Source organism: Hypomesus nipponensis, chromosome 6 (assembly GCF_054491055.1).
Source record: "Hypomesus nipponensis isolate SF chromosome 6, ASM5449105v1, whole genome shotgun sequence".
NCBI classification, from domain to species: domain Eukaryota; kingdom Metazoa; phylum Chordata; class Actinopteri; order Osmeriformes; family Osmeridae; genus Hypomesus; species Hypomesus nipponensis.
In genome coordinates this window covers 19,623,556-19,648,926 of record NC_140366.1, presented here as the reverse complement: position 1 = coordinate 19,648,926, position 25,371 = coordinate 19,623,556, and the positions used below count along the sequence as shown (strand labels likewise).

Sequence of the window (25,371 nt, the reverse complement as noted above, 5' to 3'; positions counted from 1 at the left end):
GTCTGACTGTTTTGTGTGGTGACATACCCTTATCAGGCACGCTCCCCTACACACACACTCAACACAAACTATTTCAATGACTGTGTTCTCTATCATCTTTTGTTGTTTACCTCAGACCGGAAGGAGAGACATGGCTGTATGTGTAGTTCTGACTGCAGCCTCTAGATGGCAGCAGAACACTATGGTTGTAAGTACAGCGATCACTGAAAGAAGACAGTGTTGCGATGCACCTGCTTCTCCCAGAGAGAACCAGCTGCCCCTGGCTCGGACCACTGCCACGCCAGGCCTGGTGCATTGTGGGGTGGAAGCCTCCCAGATGGAACAGCTCCATATCAGATGAAGGAGACTAGCACTGAAGACTTATCCTGCTGGCAGTCAACATCCCATCTCTGTTTCCCCCCCCCCCACAGCTTCAGTCTGGTCATCCCCCCACACCTCCACTCTGCCCTGTAATCTGGCCACACACACACACACCCTGACCTCTGTGTTATAGGTAGAGTTGTGTGTGACCTTGTGCAACTTCTTACTGGTTCACATGAGACTTGACTGCATACAGGGAATAGCACACACATGCAGTAAAACACACGTACACGCACACACACGATTAAGACTGCAGAACACACACACACTCAGGCACTGGCCTGAGATGACTCCTGAGTGTGTGTGTGTGTGTGAGTGTGTGTGTGTGTGTGTGTGAGTGTGTGTGTGTGTGTGTGTGTGTGGGGGAAATGGATCTTTGCCTTCCCTTCTCCTTTCAGCAGTGTCAGATATCCGACCGTGAATGCAACACATCCTTCATTGTCAAGGTCTCTTGCCCGCTTGGGAGCGAGGGATGAGAAGTGGGAGAGAGGAAGAAAGAATGAGAGGTAGACTCAAAGGGAATGTATTATAGTGGAGGGAGAGAGGAGGGGTGAGTGAGCAAAGGAAAGGGAGAGAGAGGGAAGGAGAGCATGATGGAGGGAGGAAGGGTGCATAAGTAGGCACGGACGAATGTGGGAGGGTGGAATAAGGGATGAGAGCGAGAGGGAGGGGTGAGAATGAAAGACAAAGATGGAGGGAGGGAGAGAGGGAGGTAGGGAGGGAGGGAGAGAGGGAGAGAGGGAGAGAGGGAGGGAGGGAGGGAGGGAGGGAGGGAGGGAGGGAGGGAGGGAGGGAGCGAGGGAGAGAGAGAGAGAGAGAGAGAGAGAGAGAGAGAGAGAGGGAGGGAGGGAGGGAGGGAGGGAGAGAGGGAGAGAGGGAGAGAGGGAGAGAGGGAGAGAGGGGGAGAGGGAGAGAGGGAGGGAGGGTGAGTGTGTTCCTGCGGATGCTCACGTAGGCTCACAGCTGCAGCAGTTGCCACTCTGGTTCTCTTGCACCCCCCCCACCCCACACACACACACACACACACACACACACACTCTACCCGACACCCCTCTTGCCCTGCACACACACAGCCACCAAGCTCATAGTCATGTTGTCATCCCAGAGAGAAGTGTGTGTTGCAGGGTAAGGGTGTGTGTGAGAGGGAGGGAGGGGGGGGGGTAGGTCAGTATGTATAGGGTGATCTTCATGTACTGAAACATTAAGGACTTATATGGACACAAGCTCTCAGCCAAAACACACACACTGGGTTGAGGACACACACGCACACAGCCTAATGTGGAGCATCATCAAGCTGCTACTGAGTCAGAGAGTACATGTTTACATCCATTAAAGCACTGAATGTGTTCATGTGTGGTTTCCCGTGTTCCCACATTTCTGTCTGTATTTTCTTCTCTCTTTCTCTGTCTAGTTTCCTCTCTCTCTCACCAATTTCTTCTTTCTTTCTCTCTAACTCAATTACTTTGTCTAGGACTGCCAGCACGAGAGTGTGTGTGCCAGCATGCCACACACACACACACACAAGGCCATATGAGGTCTTCAGCTGCTTGGATGACATCATCATCCTCAGACACAGGCTAGCAGTAGAGACTGCTGCAGCTTGATGACATATAGCCATCCCATTGGCTGAGGAGGAGATGGAACACAGAGGGCTGAATCCAGTCATCTCCTCTTCCCCCTCCTCTCCTCTTCCCCCTCCTCTCCTCTTCCCCCTCCTCTCCTCTTCCCCCTCCTCTCCTCTATTGCTGTGTTATTGCATCAGCGCATGTGTGTCGAGGGACTGTGATGTGATTGAGGGACTGTGTTTAAATCTGCTGTACAGGAGAATGCTAGGATTGACACCCTCCCAGGACTCTCAGCACCTTGGCAAATACTGTGGGTATAAGTGGGTATATATGGTAAATATGAGTAGTGCAAGTGTCATGCAGATAATGAAATATGGAATGGAATCCAAATAAAATGGAAATGTAAAATGGCATTCTGGATCATAGTACAGGACAAAACGCTAAAGAGCTGTAATATTTCTTCAGCAGGAGTGCTCACGTGCCGAGGCAGTTATCTGCTGAACTTTGAGACTGAACCTCAGCTGTGTTTTAAATGTGGTTCGAATTTGTTTTTTTTTAGAAAGCTTCAAGCTTCCCAAAGCGTGCATGTTTATAGCCGCAGGTTATGTTTACTCGATGACCTGAGGTTAGTCGTGCCCAGTTGTGAAGTCATGTTTGACCGCGTGAGTTTTATGAATGGACCCGTTTCTCGTCTGTGTGACTCGTTGGCACGGTTGCCAGGGATGTGGACGAGGAGAGCTGCACGTTGCCGTGGCGAGGCTGTGCCTGGCAACGCTCCAGGCTGTCAGCTGCTCACTGCTGAGTGTGTGTCTCTGTGTGTGTCTGTGTGTGTGTGTCTCTGTGTGTGTGTGTGTGTGTCTCTGTGTGTGTCTGTGTGTCTGTGTGTGTGTCTCTGTGTGTGTCTCTGTGTGTGTCTCTGTGTGTCTGTGTGTGTGTGTCTCTGTGTGTGTGTGTCTCTGTGTGTGTCTCTGTGTGTGTCTGTGTGTGTGTGTGTCTGAGACACATTCGGAGGTGGCAGCCAAAGCTGCTCAGTCTCACACACACACACACACATTCTTTTTCTTTCTCTTTCGGACACAAATATACACACTGTTCTGTGCATGTTATTTATTCATCTGCTGCCTGGTTCTCATGGTCTCCTCTACAGTCTGAATTTTTCCCGATCGTTGTCATAAGGAGCAACAATTAGCCACCGTTAGCTGTCAGCTAGTTTCAGGTTCTGTTGTTATAGGTTAAGAATTGCGACTGGTCCCATGAAATCCAAAGTTGCTCTTTGTGATGACGTTGTTGTCACCCAGGCTGAAACAGAAATGTGACTCTGAAATATTAAACTTACACTGAAACTGGGATGTAATACCATTCTTTATGACTCGTGTGCGAAAGAACCTTCACATGAGAGATCTGGTCACAGGAGTCCAGTGTCAGACCTGAGTCTGTACTGTAAATCTTACTGCTGAACCTTTGATCCAGCATGACTCTCTCCTTCCCGGTTCAAAGCTGACACATGTATTTATCCTAACTCTGCCAGCGTGTGTCAGTCTTTATGTAAGCTGTTCTGTTCTGTGTCGGTTCCATCCACATCTCCACCTTCCTGCACCGCCCCTCCTCCTCCCCCTCCCCCCTCCTCCCCCTGTGGTTTGTTGGCAGAGTGAATCAGATCCCTGTGTGGCTGGCAGGCCTCCACCCACCTCCCACCCCCCCACCCTCCTCCACCCCCCCCACCCTCCCCCCACCCTCCTCCACCCTCTCCCCCACCCTCCTCCCCCTCCACCCTCCTCCCCCTCCACCCTCTCCCCCCCACCCTCCTCCACCCTCTCCCTCCCCCACCCTCCTCCACCCTCTCCCCCACCCTCCTCCACCCTCTCCTCCACCCTCCTCCCCCTCCACCCTCCTCCCCCTCCACCCTCCCCCCTCCCACCCTCCTCCACCCTCTCCCCCCCCACCCTCCTCCACCCTCTCCCTCCCGCACCCTCTCCCCCCCCCACCCTCCTCCACCCTCTCCCCCACCCTCCTCCACCCTCTCCCCCACCCTCCTCCACCTCCCCCGCCTGGCTGACCTTCAGTCTGGCTGCAGAGAGTGCATCACTGCAGGCATAACACACATAAACATTAACCTGCTCAAAGCACAGCTTAGTCTAACAGAGGGGTGTGTGTTTTGTGTGTTGTGTGGGTGCGTTTGTTCTACAGCTAAAGTGGAGTTGTGTTGTAAAGGAGGATTTTTGTGTGAGAGTGACTTCAAATTTTTCTGGGGCGTGCGAGTCTGAACGACTGTGGGGGAGAGAGGGAGGGTGTTTGAATCAGGCAGACTGAAATCTGAGAAGGTTTATTTGTCCTCCATAATCTCCTCTTTAATCAGTTTGTTACAAAGTCAGTGAGAGCTCCATTCAGGGTGCAAAGACACCTGTTGTGTTGGCACAATCAGACTAGTCCCTCTGGTGCTGCTGCACACTGAGGCCCTCTCCTCCACACTGGGACCCACCTGCACTGTGGGACTCACTTAGAGCTAGTGATGTGGCAGCTTGATGATGCCAGCTACGGCCCAGCTAGCCACTAAAGTAGCCAAGCGCTTAGAAAGCCATGTGATGCAGGCTACAGTTTAGCCTGTTAGCGTAGCCCTCGTAGTTCAAACTGGATCTATGCCATCATGTTTCCACATGCACCCCCAGCCCAGCCCTCCCTGCCGCTGTCACAGCTTGTGACCACCAGGGGGCAGTGGGACGTTGCAGACCCTCTGTTGGTGATGGGGCCGGTAGCACCAGAAGGTTTTAGACTGCAGATCATCATTACAGACCAGTCTCCAAACCCTGTCTGATCCCCGGTACAGTCAGCCTGGATGGTACAGTGTTGCAAGCGTTGTGGGAGCGTTGCAAGAGCGTTGAGAGGACATTGTGGTTTGTGGAGCAGGGTATATATTGATTGGGTTCTACAGAGAGTCCTGGAATTCTCAAAGCTCTCCTGTGATGCAATGATGCAATGATGCAATGATGCAATGTCACTGACCAGAGGGAACAACAGGACAGAAGACACACGCACACACACACAGTCGCACAAAAACAGTCGCACAAAAACAGTCGCACAAATACAGTTGCACAAAATACACACACACACAGAAACACACACAGAAACACACACATAAACGCACTTGCACAAATACACACACACAATTCTGTGTCCAGATACACAAACAGACTCCCAAGTAACTACATGGAACATTGCTCAGTGGTGGAGCATCTGACGCATTCTAGAGGTCGCAGGTTCAAATCCGCCCTGTATTTCGGGAGTATGGAAAAAAAGCTAAATATTTGTATTTATTATTGGTCAGTGTAATGCTGGTGTCATCTCCAGGTGAATGGTGATGTCATCTCTAGTGGCCATAGTCAAGCAGCCATGTTTCCTACACTGACACCCCATGTTTTCCCTGCCAGTGGAGCCAGAGCATAAACACATGCCATTAAAGGTTCAGTTAACATCAACCTTTCTTAGCAACAAGCACTAACCCTTTCAATGGGTCTAATTAGTGTGTGAGGAGGGAGGCTGTGTATGTGTGTGTGTGTTTTTATATGTGTGTGTGTGTGGGGGGGGGGGTGAGTGAGTTCTGTAAAGAGGGAAACATTTGACAGTTTGACCAGTGCTACTTCCTTTGACAAGGAAACACATTTTGGACCAAATGCCCTTCTGCCTGCATGATGTGGCAGTTGGGCTGTTTACTGTCTGAAAGCTCAGAGAAACGCAGAGCGAGGAGAGGAAGAAACAAGAACCAGAGAAAGAGAGAGAAGGACAGTGTGAGAGAGGGAGAGAGAGAGGGAGAGAGAGAGAGAGAGAGAGAGAGAGAGAGAGAGAGAGAGAGAGAGAGAGAGAGAGAGAGAGAGAGAGAGAGAGAGAGAGAGAGAGAGAGAGAGAGAGAGAGAGAGAGAGAGAGAGAGAGAGAGAGAGAGAGAGAGAGAGAGAGAGAGAGAGAGAGAGAGAGAGAGAGAGAGAGAGAGAGAGAGAGAGAGAGAGAGAGAGAGAGAGAGAGAGAGAGGGAGAGACACAGAGGATAGTTCCTGAAGCCACTTTCTAAGAACCTGTTTTCTCTTACCCTCCTACCCTGCCAAACGCCCAGAGTTATATTTGGCCTCTCTCTCTCTCTCTCTCTCTCTCTCTCTCTCTCTCTCTCTCTCTCTGTCTCTCTCTCTCTCTCTCTCTCTCTCTCTCTCTCTCTCTCTCTCTCTCTCTGCCCTCGTTGGTTTGTAAACGGTTGTTTCCTGAGCCAAGACCGTCACAAGGTCACAGCATGCTGGTTTCAGAGGCTCTTTCACAACAACCAGCCAGTTCCTTATTTGGGGGAATATAAGACAAGATAAAGGTATGTATAGGGTGAGGGGAAAAGAGAGGAGAGAGAAAGAATGAGAGAGAAAAATAACATGGGGGATTGTGTGCAAGCATGTCTGTGTGTGTGGTAAGCCCTTTACACTCACCTTGGCCTTTTACAGTATGTTCTGCATGACGGCTGAAGTCTGTGATACACACTCCCCATGGCCAAGGATGCCCACACACACACACACACACACACACACCCTCGCCAAGGATACACAAACACATATACTCACCCTTGCCAGGGAAAAACACACACATTCACCCTTGCCAGGGATATAAATACTAATGGCTCTTGCTCTGATGCTTTGACTTCCACAGCTCTGCCTCATTCATGTAGTACTATTTATTAATGATCACCTCACAACCTCATGCACGTGTTTGCATACAGTATACACACACACCTTCATCACATACACACACACCTTCATCACATACACACACACCTTCATCACATACACACACCTTCATCACATACACAGTCTTCACAGGTACTACACACATGGCCTTCTTTGCAACGGATATTGGAAAGGTTCTGGCTAAGGTTGCTGCCTAGAAATGCCCTCCCTCCCTCCCTCCCTCCCTCTTTGAAGCCTTATCTACTTACAGACTGGCATCACCTAGTCTCCAGTTCTCCTCATCTCCTCTCCTCCTCATCTCCTCTCCTCCTCATCCACTTTCAGAAGGTGGAAGGAGAGGATGTAATGAGTGTGTTCCTTCAGCGTCAGAGCTTGAGCATGTGTCAGCAGACTGGTCCTCACAGACACCCCAGGCCTGTGAGGTCCTGACCCTGGAAAGCCAGCTGTTGACAGAAGGTCCTGGACATAATGACGGCACGCAGCATTGTGGTGACAGAACAGGCTTACTGGCTGATCTGCAGGCAGGGTCATCCTGTCACCTTCTGTCACCCGAGAAGAGGGAGGGAGGGGAGGGAGAAGGGGACAGGTGTGGGTGAGAAAGTGAGAGAGACTAAGTGTATTTCATGTGTTTCTCCTTGCTCAGTGCAGGCAGAGCTGTAGGTACTTGCTTTCATCTCTCCTGGTCCCCTTGTAGATAGTAAAAGCTGTTTATTCACCAGCAGGGGAAAACTCATTAAAGCCTGTCTAGCTGATATCTGGCCTATACAGATCACATGATGTTAGTTGAATAGTTCAACAGATAAGGTTACACTGTTTCAGTTTGTCCTAAGTTGACAAATACTGTAATGTGTGTAAGTGGATGTTAAGTCTCAACAGTTTGAGAGGACTGAGGAATAAATTGTTAACTTATTCTGAAACTGTTTAAACCAAGCCAGCTCCTGTCAGACATGCAAATACTTGACTGAGTTAAATATAGAAGTTTTCCACCATGTTATGTCTGCGTTATTGGTCTCTGCCTAACTGTCTTTCGAAAGAAAGTAACCTTGTGTGTTTGTACGCCGATTGGTACTCTTATCAGCGTGGCCTTGAGACAACAAGACAGATCTCTCTCCATCTCTACACCTGCTGAGGAACCTGGCTTTCCTGAGCAGCACATTTCAAAGTGTTCCTTTAACACCTGGAGGTTCATTTCACTTGTTGAGTGTTAAAACAGGTCCACTATGACCATCATGAACACCCCAGCTGTGCAGTAGGTCCCCTGGAGGAGGATGCTTCCTGATACAGTTTAGCTATCCATGGTTCCCTGTTAGATTTCCTTAATGGATTTGACTGTAACTATCCACCCATGAACACGAAATCCCTAAATATGGCAAAGTAAGAAGATTATTCATAATCCACTTAGCCTCACAGAATATTATCCTAATGTATAGGCAATGTATGAATGAAACAGTTCCTGTAATAAGAGGAGGTTGTGTATAATATGAAGGTAACCAGTCTGAGGACTTCCTGTGGGAGTGACTCTGCTATCTGCATGTGATCCTGGAAACCAGGGACAATCAGAGGGAATTGTGGGTAAACTGGTACCATAGAGGCTTCTTGGAATGGTCAGAGAAATTTGAGCTATAGGGAAAGTGATGCAACTCACATTCACATACATGCACATACACACACACACACACACACACACACACACACACAGGCTTCCAATTACACTCTGACACTAGGAGGCATCCTAAAAATAGTGGTCTGGCCAATGAACATTTATGACGGTGCCCTAATTTGTTGTTTGAGTGGATACACAAACACACACGCACACCACAGATACACCACATACACACCACAGACACACCACAGACACACCACAGACACACACTCATGCACAGACCCAAACACAGCATTACACACAGCTTAACCCTACGGCTCCTTGCTGTAGCTAGCATGCCCTGGCTCTCCTCAGTGAAGCCAAGCCAATCACATGTCAAGGATTTGAGCGGTAAGCAACTGGGGTCCCTTTAAAGCAAACACATGGAGAATGTTGTAATCTGTCCTTCCTGCTGCCCCCCTGCCTGCTGAGCTCTCTGTCTCCTGGCTGGGGCTCTGGGGGAGGGAGGGAACACCCACAGCTAACAGGCAGGGCACACTGCCATGCACTTTGTATTTATTTATACACCAACAGTTGACTGGTTCATGCTATACGTTAGCAGTATGGATGGTAGGTCTACTTGTATTACTGTTTCATGCTAAACATTAGCAGTATGGAAGGCGCTGGTGTTACATATAATACTCGTTATCAGCCTGGTGTTGCTTGTGCATTGTGTATCATCTGTGAACAACCCTCTGTTCAACCCTCTGTTTTAAACCTGTTTTTTCCCTTTAAACCCATCCTGGTGTCTCCTGCTGTGAGGAAAGATTGAGGCACTGTCTGGAGTCCAGGGTGCTGGTGCTGAGGTAAGATGCACTCACTCTCTCTCTCACTCACTCTCTCACTCACTCACTCTCTCACTCACGCAGCCACCTATTATTCACCAGGCACACATACACACCCACAAAATCATTAGTCTGAGCACAAACACAGTGAGTGTGTAGGTGAAACAGTGGTGTGTCAGAGTTTGGAGGGCATGAGTAACTGTCTGTGAGGGAAAAGTCACAGACTCCACTGTGTTCCTGTGTTCATGCCAGCAGGTCAAAGTTTGTTATGGTCACTTAAGAGTTAACTAACCCTAACCCTGGTCAGGACTGATTTATGTACATTCAACACAAGACAGAGGAGTAGAGAGAAAGTGAATGTGAAGGAGAGAATGGAGAAAGAGATTGGCTTTGCTCTTTGTTAATACCCTAGGGAAGGTGTGTATCAACTCTGCCCTGCTTTCCCTCCCTCCCTCCCTCCCTCCCTCCCTCCCTCCCTCCCTCCCTCCCTCCCTCCCTCCCTCCCTCCCTCCCTCCCTCCCTCTGTCTTCCCCCTCCTCTCTGAGGAGAGACAGGAGGAGGAGGGAGACAGGAGGAGGAGGGAGACAGGAAGGAGAGAGACAGGAGGGGGGAGGGAGACAGAACCAGTTGTACTTCAAATCGGAGGAAGTAATAATGGGATGGATTATTTCCTAGTGTGAGAAGGTATGTGTGGCTGAACACATACAACGTACATCTTTAATCCCATAAACACACGGCTCACTAGACACTCATGAGGGTGTGATTCAGTGGACGGCAGGTCCATGCTGTGCTGAATCATTCTTAAAGCTACGGCATCCTCCTTCCCTCCCACACCCCTCCACCTACACCTCAATCTCCACCTTGTTCACTAGGTCAGGTTTAACTTTCACACCAGAAGCAATTTAAAGAATCTCTCTCTCTCTCTGGGTCAAACGTCCAGAGATGGCACAAGTCCACACATCCTTCACTCCAGAAGAAATACAGATATTCATGTTTAAAAAGACTCTGGTGAAGGTTGAAGTACTGACTACACTTTTTCACTCAAGTTAAAGTAATGAAGTGTGGGGTCTGACACATACTTCAGTAAAAAGCAGCCATGACTGCTACCTGTTGGACCTCACATCATATGAATACAGTAATACTAAAAGACACTATAGACACGCAGTGGATTCGCCAGGATTTTTTTTTTGACACCGACAGTTTTGAATATCTTCCTCATAAATGGCCATGGGTGATCAGGAATGTCTCTATTCTCAGTCATGTGAACATCGCTAACTCCATCTGTCTCATACATAACAATCGAAAATATTTTATCAAACTTTAGAAACGTTTTTCCCAAAAGATTTGGTCCACACACAACACGCCACCAGAAAGTCAATTTTTTCCCAAACATTTTTAGAAATAATTTTTTCAACCTTTCGAAAGTTTTATTTCACACACATTCTGAGAGGAGAAGAACCAAGAAGCCTAAAACCGAGTAAAGCAGAGTAGAGCACAGTAGAGTATAGTAGAGCACAGTAGAGTATAGTAGAGCACAGTAGAGTATAGTAGAGCACAGTAGAGTATAGTAGAGCACAGTAGAGTATAGTAGAGCACAGTAGAGTATAGTAGAGCACAGTAGAGTGCTCATCAAGAACTCATCAATAATGCAAACTGTTTTTTTCAACCTTCAAAAAAACTTTTTTTTCGAAATTTTTACAGTTTAATAACGTGGTTATTTTGAACTGCTCTTGGTAAATGCAGATCATTATCTGTCGCTTTGGATATAAGCGTCCACTAAATGAATAGAATGTGTTGATGTATGGGCAGCTGCCTGTAGTGTCTGAGTACATGCAGTTATCTCGTCTATGGCAGTAAAGTCAGTCAGGAATGTGACAGAGGTCCCTAACCCTTCTCCAAGAGAGCGAGAGAGGGATGCCGCCCAAGATGATTGCGACACCATTTTCAAGGAGGGTTAACCAGGGGCAGCAGGCCACTGTGTAGGCCCAGAAGCCTGGGGCTGGATTTTAAGTGGCTGTGGTTAAAGTGGCACATGAAGACAGACAGATTTGCAGTTTTCAAAAAAGTGGGTTTATGTCCCACTCATGTTCTTAACACTAGTTCCCTTGACCATCACATCTAACTGGCTTTTGTACTTTTTTTAAGTACCTTTAGTGGAAGAAATGTATACAACCTTGAGTCCCCGTGTCCCTTCCTACAAGCTGGGATCTGACATTGATCTCTTGTATTTAATAGGCTAATACAAATAATAACACATTAAACTTTGTGTCTTATCTTACATCTTCTCTGGGTAAAAGTCTGAAGGCTTTTATATAGAACACCAAATTATGCTTAATTTTCTCATTATTTCAAAGAATAACATTTAGTCTGATCAGTCATGGGCTCCCTGTGGATGTTGATGTATATACGTTACTGACCGACCGTAATGAAGAGACACAGTATATGGGAACATACTTTTTTCCACGCAGCGATAAGAACTAACATGAGATCGAGTGTGTGGGAAAGTTCTGTGTTTAAACTACCACAGGACAGAAAACTGACCTCAACGTCTGATTTAAAACGAGGGTAGGAAACCACAGTTCCCTCTCAGTCAAGAACCCACTTCATCACGCTGTTCTTTCAATAATATATCCCCCCTGATGAAACAAGTCGTAGGAGTGAAGAAAAACGCCAGCGCTGGATCACACATTAAAACGTCTCTTTCAATCAAATGTTACAGACTGCAGTTAAACCAACAGTCAGTGTAAAGTATGGTGTGTTTGTTTACTAGCGTGGCCTAGCTACGTTTGCACAGGAGAACATAAAAATCTCACCTCTACTACATGATCTTTGGCAAATCACACATACATTCATTCAGATATGACATTCTTTGGGGGGGTTTTGCCCCCGTGAAAAGGGGCCCCGAGATTAGCAAGGATAATGTCTGGCTATAAACGGCTGTAACGTAGAGCTAAAGGCTGTGTTAGAGAACGCTTTTGCACGGCTGCATTACCACTATTAGCGCCGGTTGCCAACAGGCTAATCCTGCCAGAAGTGGCGAGTTACGGACTAAGAAAGTGCTGTTTCAAAACAAACACACAAAAGACCCAACAACCGCCCCTTAATCCACATTAAATGGGAATTAGGCATGCTAACGGGCTAGCGGGCTACTAGAGCGTCCTGGCAACAGTGTAGTGGGCCAAGTGGCTATATAGGCTAGTTGATGCGGGCTAATTTCTGTGGTTGCACGTAGGCTAGGCCTATAGCTTTGTTTTGTCAAGACGTGTAAGATGTGTCTGGGACTCTTATTTGAAATTCAGTTTAAAATCGCAACAAGTAGAACATACATTAAAATCTGAACTTCCACGTTTTCCTCCACGTTTTCCTCCAGCTCAATCAGATAGCGGTATCACAAAATTAGTAAGGAAGAAATCCTGCCTCATCAAATGCAATTGTCTGGAACAGGATTGCTGGAACATAATTGTCTGGAAAGTATAGGGCCGCTCCAAAATTATAAATCGACATTCCACTGGCACTGAGCTGTTGGTGTTGCTAAACCACTCTCAAGGGCCTCATGATCTTACACGACTTGTTTAAAGGGAACACATCTTTTTTTTTTTTTTTTTACTGAAATGATCTTACCTATTGTACCTTTAGATGCCTTTAGTTTATCCCGACGGGATGGTTGAGTTCTCTTAAGAAGCCAGAATGTAGAGAGTTGAGGTTCCTGCTGTTGTCTTCGTGACTATCCCTTGTATCCCTTCCCGCCGGTTTTCACAGTAATTATCCCACTGATGGAGGTAAACGCCAACTCAGTGAAGTCCCAAATAAATGGTATTTATTGAACTTGAAGATCCTTACAATAGCATCTGGTTGCTGTGTAGGCCTACCACATTAACTCTCTGCATTCAAAATAAGAAATCACTGCACCACGATCACTTAACATGATGTTTTATTCATACAGCTAACGTTTTGGTCTAAGTAGGGGTGTGTAGACACGTCTAGTGGGGGTTTGTTTACACTGTAATGCTCTTCAGGGAGAAGCAGTTACAAGGTCAGTTGAAGTATTTATCAAATGTTTGATGTTGTGGCTATAGTTCAACACACACATTCAAAAGAAGAAATCTCTGAGTTATGATAACTTATGATACTGGTTATATCATTCTGCTAATGTATGGTCTAAGTGGGCTGTGTAGACTTTTCTTCTTTTGAAAGAGCGTTGTTTTGACTATGCGTTTAACACAAGAGAAACTGACTTGTGTGTCCCTTTAAAGTTTGACACCAGCCTTAAACACCCCTGACATCATAATCCAGACAACCTTCAAAACACAGCAACCGTTTACTCATTTTATATAAAAAAAACAATATAATTTGTAAATAAATATGCTTTACTACTGTACACAGTCACAAAAAAACACATTAATATTGGAAAGGAAACAATATAAGTAATGAAATCCAAGGTTACACTGAGATGGCACTTTGACACGCACTCTTATCGCTGTACATACAGCCCCACGGTGATGGGGAGGGCTCGGCTTGTAGCAAAGCCTTTATTACTATCTGCACGATGTAGATCTGAGGAGGAGCAAGCGAGGACATGTTCTCTCTCACACACACACGCATACACATACATACATACACACGCATACACATACACACACACACACAAACGTTGGGTGTACCAATAAAGACAAAAGCATACATCAAAACAAACACACAAGGCAATAGCACTGGTTTAAAATCACACACAGCACCTACACCTTCTGATAAAAGTTTTCAAATCCAGAATAGATTCATGAAAGGAAGGAATTAAAGGAATTCCATGAAAGGAATGTCTAGATAGTATTTGTCTTAATCTTTGTCACAAAAAGCAAAGAGCAGGGCTCTCCAGGTAGCTAGCTTGAGAAGGAGCTGTCCCTGACACCACCAAGATAGGGGAGGGGATGCCAGTATGGACATAACACTGTATAAATAGATCCAATTAAATATGTGGAAAAGACTGAATACTGAAAAAGAATCTTTAGTGTTATAAATTATCTATATTGAGCAACGGTGACTTGACTGAACAGTGGTGACAGAACATCCAACGCTTCATGAGTTCAACGGCAGACATCTCTCCTACTACAAAACAAAAAATTAAAGAAGCAAAAAATAATTTAAAAGTATTTTGAGTGTTTTCTCAGCACAGTTTGTGAGGCACAGTTTTTTTCTCAATGGAATCCAAGCTGCTACTGAATATGTGGTTACTAGTGGTTTCCACGGTGCAAGCCTTGACAGAATCAGAATCCCTTTAGACACAAACGACACCTCGTCCTTTTTCTTAGCATCAGACCAAGAAGGAAGTTGTACACATTTACAACTTGCAAAAGGAAGTGACTTCACAAAGGGTTGGATCACCATCTCCTATTGGCTGTTCTGGCTCTGACAGGAAAGGAAGTCTGTGTCAGAGTTCTCTCCTTCCTTCCTGCTTCACAGGAAGTCTTCTACCCTTGTTTCTTCCACGCCTTGACACAGTTGTTCATGATTGGCACGTGGCCACAGTAGAAGTATCCAGTGAAGTTTTTGCATAAATGAATTGCCAACAAGACCACAGTGGAGCTACACAAGTCTAAAACCAGCAGTCGGCCGCAGGCTCTGGGACCTCTGTGGTTTTCAGTTTGTTTTCTTTAGCAGCAATACAAATTCTGTATTCTTTTTTTTTATCGCGGTGCACAGATGTACAGCGGGAGTTTTTTTTTTCATATCAATTTTCTTTGTCACTTCTTTGATGTGTTTTTCTTCTAATTTTTCTCTCTTTCTCTCTTGTTTTCTCTGTGGTTTCTCAGTCTGTTTGTTCTACAAGGAGAGAGAGAGAGCATTGGGTCGAGAGTTCAAAGTGCTGTGCTGTGAAATATTCATGAATATTCCTTCATTTCTGTCTTGTCTGTAGATTGACCTTTCATCTCCGGGGTTTGTCACATCTTGGGAGGCAAAGGAAAGAGAGAAGGAGAGGGGGAGGAGAGAGAGACATTAGAAATAGTATTACACAGGAACAAGGCATGCACACACAGGCCTGCACGTACCTGCAGGTCCTCTCGTTGAGCTCTAGTTGGCGCTCCTTGCAGTCGGCCTCCGTGTGTTTACAGAAGCACTGGCAGGTCAGCGGGTCCTGAATAAACCACCGTCTCCTCTTCTCCGAGCATGGCTCACAGTGGCTGGGGAGGGAGGGAGGGAGGGAGAAGGAGGGAGGGAAGGAGGGAGGGAGGGAGGGAGGGAGGGAGGGAGGGAGGGAGGGAGGGAGGGAGGGAGGGAGGGAGGGAGGGAGGGAGGGAGGGAGGGAGGGAGGGAGGGAGGGAGGGAAGGAGGGAGGGAGCATTATTAAATTGTTCTCATAAAACACAACTTTGGTTTTGCTGTAACTTAACATACCTGATCTTTTTTGCGAGTGTGTGTCTGAATGTGCCTTTTGGTACGCCCCCAGGTGTAGCATGGGACATGACTGGGTGGTACTGCACATGTACACACACTCAAACTCATGCATGCACAAACGCTCACACATGCACACTTTAAAATCGTCCATGAATGCAAGCAGAAAGATTACCCCCCATCCCCCCACCCCTCTCCCGCTCCCCCAGATAAGGAGACCCCCACCTCTTAGGATATGGGGGGGTATGGAGGGGGTGTGGGGGAACATGTTTAAGATGCTTTGCACACAGTGGCTACTGTTAGACATGCATTAGCAGGCGTTGGACCGGCTGTGACTTAATACACAAAACATAACATTTTAACTCAGGCTAAACTAAAAGGACCCAACAGCAAACATTCAGATCGTATTAATAATTAATTCTGTGAGTTAACTGTATCAGCCGTGTCCTTGGTGTGCAGTAAAATAAGACTCTGTAGGTGAACTGATAGGAAGATTCAGACTTTATTGAATAAAAGCTGAATCATGGCTTGACTTTCTACTCAGTTAAACATTTCAGTTGGAAAATCAGCGGTTTAAAGATACAACTGGTTTGAATGATGATGAACAATACCAAACTAGATAGGGCAATAGCATTCTGTTTCCATATGGGAAGGTGGACAAAACCATCTTCAAAGAGTACAAACTTCCGACCAGTAACATACATTTAAAACCTCTAGTCATTGGAAATATGTTCTATTACATTGCAGCCATGAATCCTAAGACAATGTGTTCTTTCTGTGGTTGGAACCATGTAAGCAACAACAGAACAAAAACAGACTTGGCAACCAAAAGGATTCCTTCGTTTACATAGCTCACACAAGAGGAACAGAGTGATAGCCATCTCGGCTATCTTCTCATCGCTTACAAAGGCACACTGGGTCTGTGAAGACGACCAAAACCTGAGGGATGAAGAGAAAGGAGGAGGAGAGGGACGAGTACTAGACAAAGCAAAACGAGACAGACTCAACACTCAACATCGAGAGCGGTGATTGCGCAGATAGCAGATTATTATGGTCTGTAAAGCCATGCTGGTTGGGGTCCTGCTCTGTCGCTGTCATTGTGACACTGTAACTATCTGGGATATTTGTTATTGTTGCACTGTGTCTGGTAGCTGAGATGTTACTTTACACTGTGTCTGGTAGCTGAGATGTGGTTACTTTACACTGTGTCTGGTAACTGAGATGTTACTTTACACTGTGTCTGGTATCTGGGATATTACTTTATACTGTCTGGTAGCTGAGATGTGGTTACTTTACACTGTGTCCGGTAGCTGAGATGTTTCTTAACACTGTGTCTGGTAGCTGAGATTTTTCTTTACACTGTGTCTGGTAGCTGAGATATTACTTTACACTGTGTCTGGTAGCTGAGATGTTACTTTACACTGTGTCTGGTAGCTGAGATATTACTTTACACTGTGTCTGGTAGCTGAGATGTGGTTACTTTACACTGTCTGGTAGCTGAGATGTTACTTTACACTGTGTCCGGTAGCTGAGATGTTACTTTACACTGTGTCTGGTAGCTGAGATGTGGTTACTTTACACTGTCTGGTAGCTGAGATGTGGTTACTTTACACTGTCTGGTAGCTGAGATGTGGTTACTTTACACTGTGTCTGGTAGCTGAGTTGCGGTTACTTTACACTGTGTCTGGTAGCTGGGATATTACTTTATACTGTCTGGTAGCTGAGATGTGGTTACTTTACACTGTGTCCGGTAGCTGAGATCTTACTTTACACTGTGTCTGGTAGCTGAGATGTTACTTTACGCTGTGGCTGTTAGCTGAGATATGATTACTTTACACTGTGACTGGTAACTGAGATGTTACTTTACACTGTGTCTGGTGGCTGGGATATTACTTTACACTGTGTCTAGTAGCTGAGATGTTACTTTACACTGTGTCCGGTAGCTGAGATGTGGTTACTTTACACTGTGTCCGGTAGCTGAGATGTTACTTTACGCTGTGTCTGGTAGCTGGGATATTACTTTAAACTGTCTGGTAGCTGAGATGTGGTTACTTTACACTGTGTCTGGTAGCTGAGATGTTACTTTACACTGTGTCTGGTAGCTGAGATATGGTTACTTTACACTGTGACTGGTAGCTGAGATGTTACTTTACAATGTGTCTGGTAAATGACTGACCTCCGAAATTCTTGGAACTTAGTTCCAAATATATACTTAGTTAGAACTATGCACTTTCTTCTGGTCCTTGATCTTCTGCTGTACTTTCTAAATGCACTATTTATCTCTATTCACTAGAGGAGAGGAGACCTCCACCCCACCATCCATCACAGCACTCCGTCACACCCCAGGGAGGTGGGGGAGGACCTGCACAGAGGGGCTGGGAAGGGGTGACTGAACAGTGAGAGGGAATGGGTGAGGGGGAATGGGGAAGAACAGGGGAGAAGCGGTGGGAGTTGAAGGCCGATCATGGGGGGTTGAAAGTCTGCTTCTGCTGTGACTGCTTGGATGCTCAGTGAACTCAGGAGCCTGTGTGGCTAACATGCTAATCAAACTGTGCTAGCTAAGGTGCTTTCTTAGCACTGTATGCTAAAATGCTAACAACACCAACGTATTAGCCAACGCAGAAATAGACTGACAACTCTATGCGTAGGTTGGATTTTAGTGTCAGCGGTGTAGCTGATGGGTACGGAGAAGCATTCTGCCAATCAGTGTGGTCAGTGGGAAAATTAAACAGCGCAAATTAAAAAGGACAAAAAAGCTTTTCCCACACGAGCGTAAAGACCAGCTGAACAGCACTCAGGCGCAGGAAGGAGGCGGAACTGACATACGATTCACGAGTCTTTTTGTCTCTGTTTTTCTTTCTCTTTCTCTTTTGGCCTTTGCCACTCCGGGATTTTCTGGAAGTGAAGAACAAGCAGAACAACGCAGAATGTCTGAGACGACTGGGAGGGTGAGGGAGGCAGCACAGCCACATGTCAGATATCAGTTGGCTGACCAATGCGTGAATGGATGGGTATATATTATTATATATTTATATAGTAGGCCTACTTTTACTCATATACATGACATATATCATATATTACCCAACACAGTGATAAAAGCCACATGCACCTGTTTCTTTAAAAAATCTCATGTTCAAATTAGACAAAGAGAGTTTATGCAATTGTTTGGCTCGAGAAAAACACCGTTTGGAGCCAAACCTCTCCCTCAGCAGGTCTCACAAACAGAGAACAATTAGACTGCTCTATTTCAGCCCTGTTCCAGTTCTCTGGCCCAGTTCAGCAGAATCGAGCTTCCAGCTTGCAGGAACATCCAGCCAAGCTGCTTGATCTGCCCTGTCACCTCTCAGCAGGTAACTGTCTACCCCAGCACTCAAACACCCGCTAAATAATCCCACTCCAGTTCCTGGGTAAAAGTCCCCCCTAGGGTTGGGTATAGCTCAGTGTGCCTTTGAGTGCAGATCAAGAGGTTGCAGGTTCAAATCCTCCCTGTGGATAAGCGTCTGGTAAGTGAGTACATTAATATGCACCACCACTGCCTTGCTGAACAAGCCTGCTGCGGTCGCTAGGTAGATGCTGAGAGACCCGCTAATACAACATGGATCACTGCCCAGCAAACACCAGCAGGTTAACGGCTTAGCCCCCCTCCCCCTCACCACCTCTGATCATTAACCTCCCGGTAGCAGCTAAACAGCGGCCGGGGGGTCAGAGGTCGCAGTGGAGTACGGTAGCTCAACAGGAGTTGAACGACCCCCGGAACATTCCAGTTAGGAAACTTGCTGAAGACAGAACCATAAGCAGTTAAAACCAAGGTCAGCGACGGCCTCAAGATCCAATTCTTATCTACATCGTAGGAGACGTACACATGTACATAAACCCCAGCTGAGGAGCCTGCCCATGGCTGCGGGAGGAGGCAAGGAGGGGAATGACCCTCAGATCCTTAACCCCTGTTGTTTAGACAAACAAACCGTCTTCAGCTCTGATCATAAAAAAGTGAAGAAAACACAGAACCCAGCCTGAAGAGGAGGTTGCCAACATCAGAAGAGGCAATAAAAGAGAGGTGAGCTCTTTAGGCGTCTGTTAGGGTGGTGATAGTGAGAGAGGAAGGAGAAAAGCAGGTGAGGAACAGAATGGTAAAGAGGATGTAAAGGCCAGGTGCAGAGAGGGCGATGACCTCGTTCACCTGAACAGCATTCCGGGAGATTACATGTGTAAAACAGCTATGATTGGTCATCAAAATGATAACGGAATGAGAAGTGGAATGAAAAGTGGATCCAGATGATTTATGGGAATTGACAGAGAGAAAGAGAGGAAGAGAGAGAGTTACAGAAAGACACAGAAAAAGAGAGAGGCGTATAGAGAAAGAGATGGAAACAAGAATGAAACATAACAGGCACCCACAATCCCCTACCAGATCCAGAGTCTAATGACCGATCACAGAAGCAGTTTCTACTCACTTTTCTCTCGGTTCTTTCACCTCTGGCTTCGGCCTGAAACAGAGAAACAAACAGCATGAGATGACATTGCACCCAAGCGGCTGTGTCCAGGTAAACAGTACGCATCATCAACGTGAGACAGACTGCCTGTGAGGTCCTCCATACACACTTGGTCTCTCCGAGTCGCCATGGCAATACTGGCTTCACTCTCCCACAAGACTTGCTTTCTCCAATTTCTTTACGCAAATTGTTTGTGTAACATGCATACCTCACCCCCCCCCCCCCCACACACACACACTCACTCACACACACACACACACACACACACACACACACTCACACACACATCTGACAACAATAGTGGCTTGTCAAGTTATTTCATTGCTCAACTGGACAGCTCTGTTGCTGATAGCACTGTGTGGAGCAACTGTGGAGCTGGCAGAGCTGATCCATGGGGCCAGGAGTTAGGAAACAGTGTTTAATACTCCTAACTCTGCTCTGAGGTCAAAGAAAACGTCAACACGAACTGGAAGATGTGTTGAACATGGTTCATGTTCATCCAGTTCTGATTCCTACATCAGGACTGCAGGGCCAGGACCTTGTACTCTATCTGAGTACAGAAAAGCTTCCCAAAAAGTCTCTTCTCAATTCAGAAAGGAGTTTTTGGTGGCTGTTTCTGGTAGTTGTGGACATTGTGGTGTGATAGTCCTGACCCTGGGATTATGTAGAGATTTGTAAAAAAAAAGGTTTGTGAAGGAGGGTTGTAAAGGAAACAATGTCACTCATTCACCTGAACAGCATTCTTGGAGATTATCTGACACAACTATGATTGGTCATAAAAATGATAATGGCAAGAGAAGTGTATCCAGCCCTGAATAGCGTGTCTGAGCTGTGTGTGAGAGCTGTGTTGAGACACAGCGTTCTGGAGAGCTGGGACACGGGTTCACCTGTTCAGGTGTTTGAGATTGGGACAGAGAAAAGATGACAGGAAAAGGAGATCTATGTGGAGACATGGGTCTTAGGTGAACAGTGTGTGTGTGTGTGTGTGTGTGTTTTCTTACCTGCATTCACAAGAATTGTGTTCTGTAAAACTCATAAAAATATCATTTTGTTGTCTTTGTGGTTTTATTCTTTTTATCTGGGGAGACAAAGAGAGAGAGATTGTGTCAGTGTTGTTGAGAGAAAGAAAGATGGAGGGAGGGAGAGAGGGAGGTAAATTATTGAGGATTAAGGAATATTTGTGTATTGGGTACAGGTTAGGAGATAAGAAGTCAGGAGTCAGGTCATGGTGTATCTTCTCGTAGTGACATCATGTTTTGGGGTGATGGAAGAGGGGTTAGAGGTGAGGTTAAAAGGTCATGTCATGTCCATGGTCAGAGAGAACGAGGATTCAGAGGTCAGAGGGCAAGCCTACCCAAGTGAAAGAATATTATACTTAAAGTCTACTTACAAAGGATAAGTACAAATATATGGACATATACTAAAGTAACCAGTATGTGCATTTTGCAGTATGTGACTACACTTTTGTGTAGTCATGGAAACACAAGTCAACTGGCTTTCCACTTGGGTATATTTGTGTCAGATGAGAAAGTGAGAAGTATCATAGTGAGAGGTCAAGGGTCAGGCTCTGACCTCCAGGGTGATGTGTGGGGAGGTGTAGGGTGAGAGGTCAGGGGTCAGGGCCTGACCTCCAGGGTGATGTGTGGGGAGGTGTAGGGTGAGAGGTCAGGGGTCAGGGCCTGACCTCCATGGTGATGTGTGGGGAGGTGTAGGGTGAGAGGTCAGGGGTCAGGCTCTGACCTCCAGGGTGATGTGTGGGGAGGTGTAGGGTGAGAGGTCAGGGGTCAGGCTCTGACCTCCATGGTGATGTTGTGTGTTGAGGTGGGGGTGCACTGGAGCATCTCGTCGTTGCAGCAGCCTGCGCAGCGCGTCAGCACCACACAGGACGGGATGTAGATGTGCTCCACCTCCTCTGGGTACTCCTGCAGGATCTCCACCAGCAACTCTCTGGGCCGACACAGGCTCTTATTATATACCTCCATGAAGGGGATCACTGCAGGACACACACACACACACACACACCTTCAGTAAGCAGTGTGTAGAGTGTTTCTGTGGTGCTCCAGCTGTAGACAGGAGAAGACAACACACTGAGACACACACCATCTCACTACACACCATCTCACTACACACCATCTCACTACACACCATCTCACTACACACCATCTCACTACACACCATATCACTACACACCATCTTACTACACACCATCTTACTACACACACATAAAATCCTCTGGTTGCTAATCTATATTATATCTTGATATCAAGTCAAGATAATCTACGTGACCTTGTCCCTCTCTCAGTTTAGTTACCCTAACCCTCCACATCCTCCCTCAGCTTTCCTCCCCTCCCTTCCCCTCCCTCCCCTCCCCTCCCCAGAGATGCCAATGTTGGGTAACCCATGGCCACATCTCTGAAGAGTGTCTCTGAGGGTGAGGTTGGGGATGAGCAGATCTCACCCCTAACAGAGTAGGTTCCCCAGCCAAACCCAACACAGCATGACACAAAACCACGCCAGTGCTGGCTTCTGATTATACAACATATTGTGCAATTTTGGATTGGGTAAAAAAAAAAACAAGGACGGGCCAAAGAGCAAATTCCTATCCTCCATTTAAAATACTAATTTCCCCATCTTAACCTCAAATAATTTTCCAGATTCGGAATGTGTTCCTATTCTCAGTGTTATTTACATATTCTAACAGGCCTACTGTGTTCTTAATGTTGTTTTTACTCGGGCGTCCCCTGGGTGGCGCTGCAGTTATATGTAAATCCTGAGAGCACTGTTGGTTTCCCTGTTCTTGTCATCGTGAACCTCAACAATCCCGTTTGGCTTTCTGCCTTCGAGGAAGCCCCGTGAAAGCTGTTCCCACGATGCCCTACGAGACACCTACCGTCATGCGCGCTTCTCCCGCCTTCCTTTGGTATGTGGGCTCCCTGCACGGGAGAGAGCAAAGAGTAACACGTTCGAGGTTATACATTTCTGCCAACATGACATAATTACACTCGGCAGTGGCAGTTACATATGTTTAACCACTTCAGACTGGCTACGTGGCGCCAGGCTTTCGATATGACGTAGACGCTGTCAAAGATCACCAACTAGCCTATGTTTGTTTTGTGTCAAAGCCAAATTCGACATTGTCATTAACTTTTAAGTTATTCAGTTTTCGAAAATGTTCCTACCCTGGTAAATTAACATCTCAATGAAGACGAGCAACCTGTAGCCGGTATGGCTGGCAATAATTTAACGTATTCACGAGGGATCTGCTTGCTTTCAGCGTGTCTCGGCACAAAATTGCCCATGCGCACTGACTCTCAGACACACAGACACACACACACACACACACACGCACACACTAGAGAGACACAACATTGCGTGTGGCAAGGGAGATATTATCAGTGCGTCACACTAGCCTTCATTGGGACAAGCGGTGACCGATTTAATTTAAATCTAAAAAAGAAAAACATTGGGGGCCCTCGTGTGTCTGCAGAGCCCGCCCCCTTCGGTGGTGTGAGGGCCCGATGATTGGGTTTTACACGAGGCCCCCGGAGCTTGTAAACTGTCTTATTAATGAGGACGGGATTTGCGAGAATTTGCAGTGTTAGTAGTCATGTACCTTAGTCTAGGCTACTCGGTAACGTGGTTAGGCTGTAAGTCGTTCACAGAAAGCCCGTCAGTCACGAGCAAGCTGCGATCGAGTTGGAGATAGTGCTATAGACGAACAGCTAAAAAAAAGTGTCAGGTTGTGAATAGTTGGCTAAATAAGAATTAGCTATAGTAACACATTAGACTACCTTTAGGTTAAATAAATGTTCTCACATCGCGATCAAATATGGAGTTAGGTCACACTTAAATAATTGTATAGGCCTAACAGCAATATTCTTGTCAACCTTTGCTCCGGTGCTGGGCACTACAGTGGTCTAAATTAATGATTAAGTAGAAAACTCGGCCAAGTCATATTCAAGTCTCAACAACTATCCGATGGAGAAGTATGTATCTATGCTATATAATCCATACCGTAAACATTTTTTGAACATGACATGCAATTTGTATTTTTTCTGGTGCAAATCTTGTGACATAATAAAAATAGAACCTGCTTCTCCTATAATTCAAAATGGACCGCTGCGCCTTTAAAGCGTAATAATATCGCCAAGGTGGTTTTAGCAGGCCCGCAATCACCCGACTCTAAACTTCATAACATTCGACCTGAAGCTTTACATATTCCCTCTTAGCAACCAAAATGCACCGCCCACCACGCAGGACTGTATGTGTGAAGTCTATAGTCAGGTTTGCGTAATGACTATTTAATTATCCCTGAAGCCATGAAATATTTGAGGTTTAAACATGAGCAATGACCTAGCCGGGGGAGCGACAAGGACGGCCAAGACATTAACGACACTTGACCACATTTCAGAAACTCTTGTCTATTTCTCTCTGTCCCAACTGAAGACCTTTCATTTTAAGCCACATAACTTACCCTGACAGCCAACAGCGTCAAAAATAGTAGTGTCAAACTGTCAAATAAGTTCATGATTGAAATTCCAAATGCAGACGTCGATTTAAAATCCAATCCAGTATTGTAGCGATTTCTGCCAAAGCATTTGTGAAGTTTATAACACGGATAACAAAGTATGACTGCTAGAACTTGTCTAAACAGTAAACTGGCTGCTGTAAAGGCGTTAGGTCCGTTCCGGTCCCACGGTCGGAGCGACACCTGGACGAAAATCCTTTGAGCATAACGTCTTTCTTTCAACTGTTGCCAATAATTTTCAAGATATCCAGAAACATGAGAATCCAAGACGCGTACCTTCTCACATTGTTCTGTAATAAATCTTTATTTTCTTGAAAGGCAATTGCAATCCACATTACAAAAGTAATCCCATGCTTGGTGTCCTAGCCGTTTCCAAGTGCGTGTCCATTGGAAAAAGGGAAAATGCGGCGACTGAAACTTTCGCTCCTGCAACTGTCGTGCCAGTCTAGAGCTACACTTGAAATCACATTCACTGAATCAACATTCTGGATTTCCTTCAAAACTTCTCTCCGTGTGATAAACCGCCGTTTGATTTTCACTTCCTGTTCCTTCTACCAATTCGTTTGATCCAGCAGTCTTCTTTCCTTGCTGAATCGTTAACACATCACCGTAAAAGATTCTCGAGGTCTAAAATTTCTCCGTCTCTTCCAGCCGCGAGGACGCTGTCTGCTCAGACGGTCGGTCTACGGGCGGATTGGGAGCTTTAGACACCGCGGATTGGCTGCTGGTGAATGGAGGGGGCGGACCTATGTTTGCGCACTGGCCCGAACCCGTTGGAGCTCAGGAGGTTTTGAAGTTCATCTATTAAACCTTGACTTTGGTGATAACCTCAAAGACGAACTACTGTAAAAGCGAGTCCGTTAAAGTGTAGGGCTGCATGGTTGTTGTACTACATTGGGTTT

General features: G+C 46.2%; 1 protein-coding gene across 4 annotated transcripts; it reads right to left on the bottom strand.

The window, feature by feature from the left end:
• Positions 1-12,978: 12,978 nt before the first annotated feature.
• vegfab (vascular endothelial growth factor Ab) lies at positions 12,979-25,150 on the bottom strand. 4 transcript variants are annotated; one of them, XM_084699748.1, is made up of 8 exons: positions 24,416-25,150; positions 22,832-22,874; positions 21,738-21,934; positions 20,943-21,019; positions 19,903-19,935; positions 18,275-18,343; positions 15,106-15,237; positions 12,979-15,003 (listed from the first exon to the last, which is right to left on the bottom strand). In XM_084699748.1, the coding sequence occupies exons 1-8, from the start codon at positions 24,467-24,469 to the stop codon at positions 14,982-14,984; spliced, it is 627 nt and encodes a 208-aa protein (XP_084555874.1). In that variant the 5' UTR covers positions 24,470-25,150; the 3' UTR covers positions 12,979-14,981. The 4 variants fall into 4 exon arrangements, with proteins under 4 accessions (XP_084555874.1, XP_084555877.1, XP_084555876.1 ...); XM_084699751.1 differs by lacking the exon at positions 24,416-25,150 and adding an exon at positions 23,555-23,598; XM_084699750.1 differs by lacking the exon at positions 24,416-25,150 and adding an exon at positions 23,121-23,293.
• Positions 25,151-25,371: the final 221 nt, after the last annotated feature.

Coding starts and splice junctions, on each gene's coding strand:
- vegfab (XM_084699748.1), bottom strand. CDS start 24,469: ATGAACTTATTTGACAGTTTGACACTACTATTTTTGACGCTGTTGGCT. Junction 21,935..22,831: donor CGGGAGAAGCGCGCATGACG/GTAGGTGTCTCG, acceptor TGTGTCCTGCAG/TGATCCCCTTCATGGAGGTA. Junction 15,238..18,274: donor GACAAAAAGACTCGTGAATC/GTATGTCAGTTC, acceptor CTCCCTCCCCAG/CCACTGTGAGCCATGCTCGG.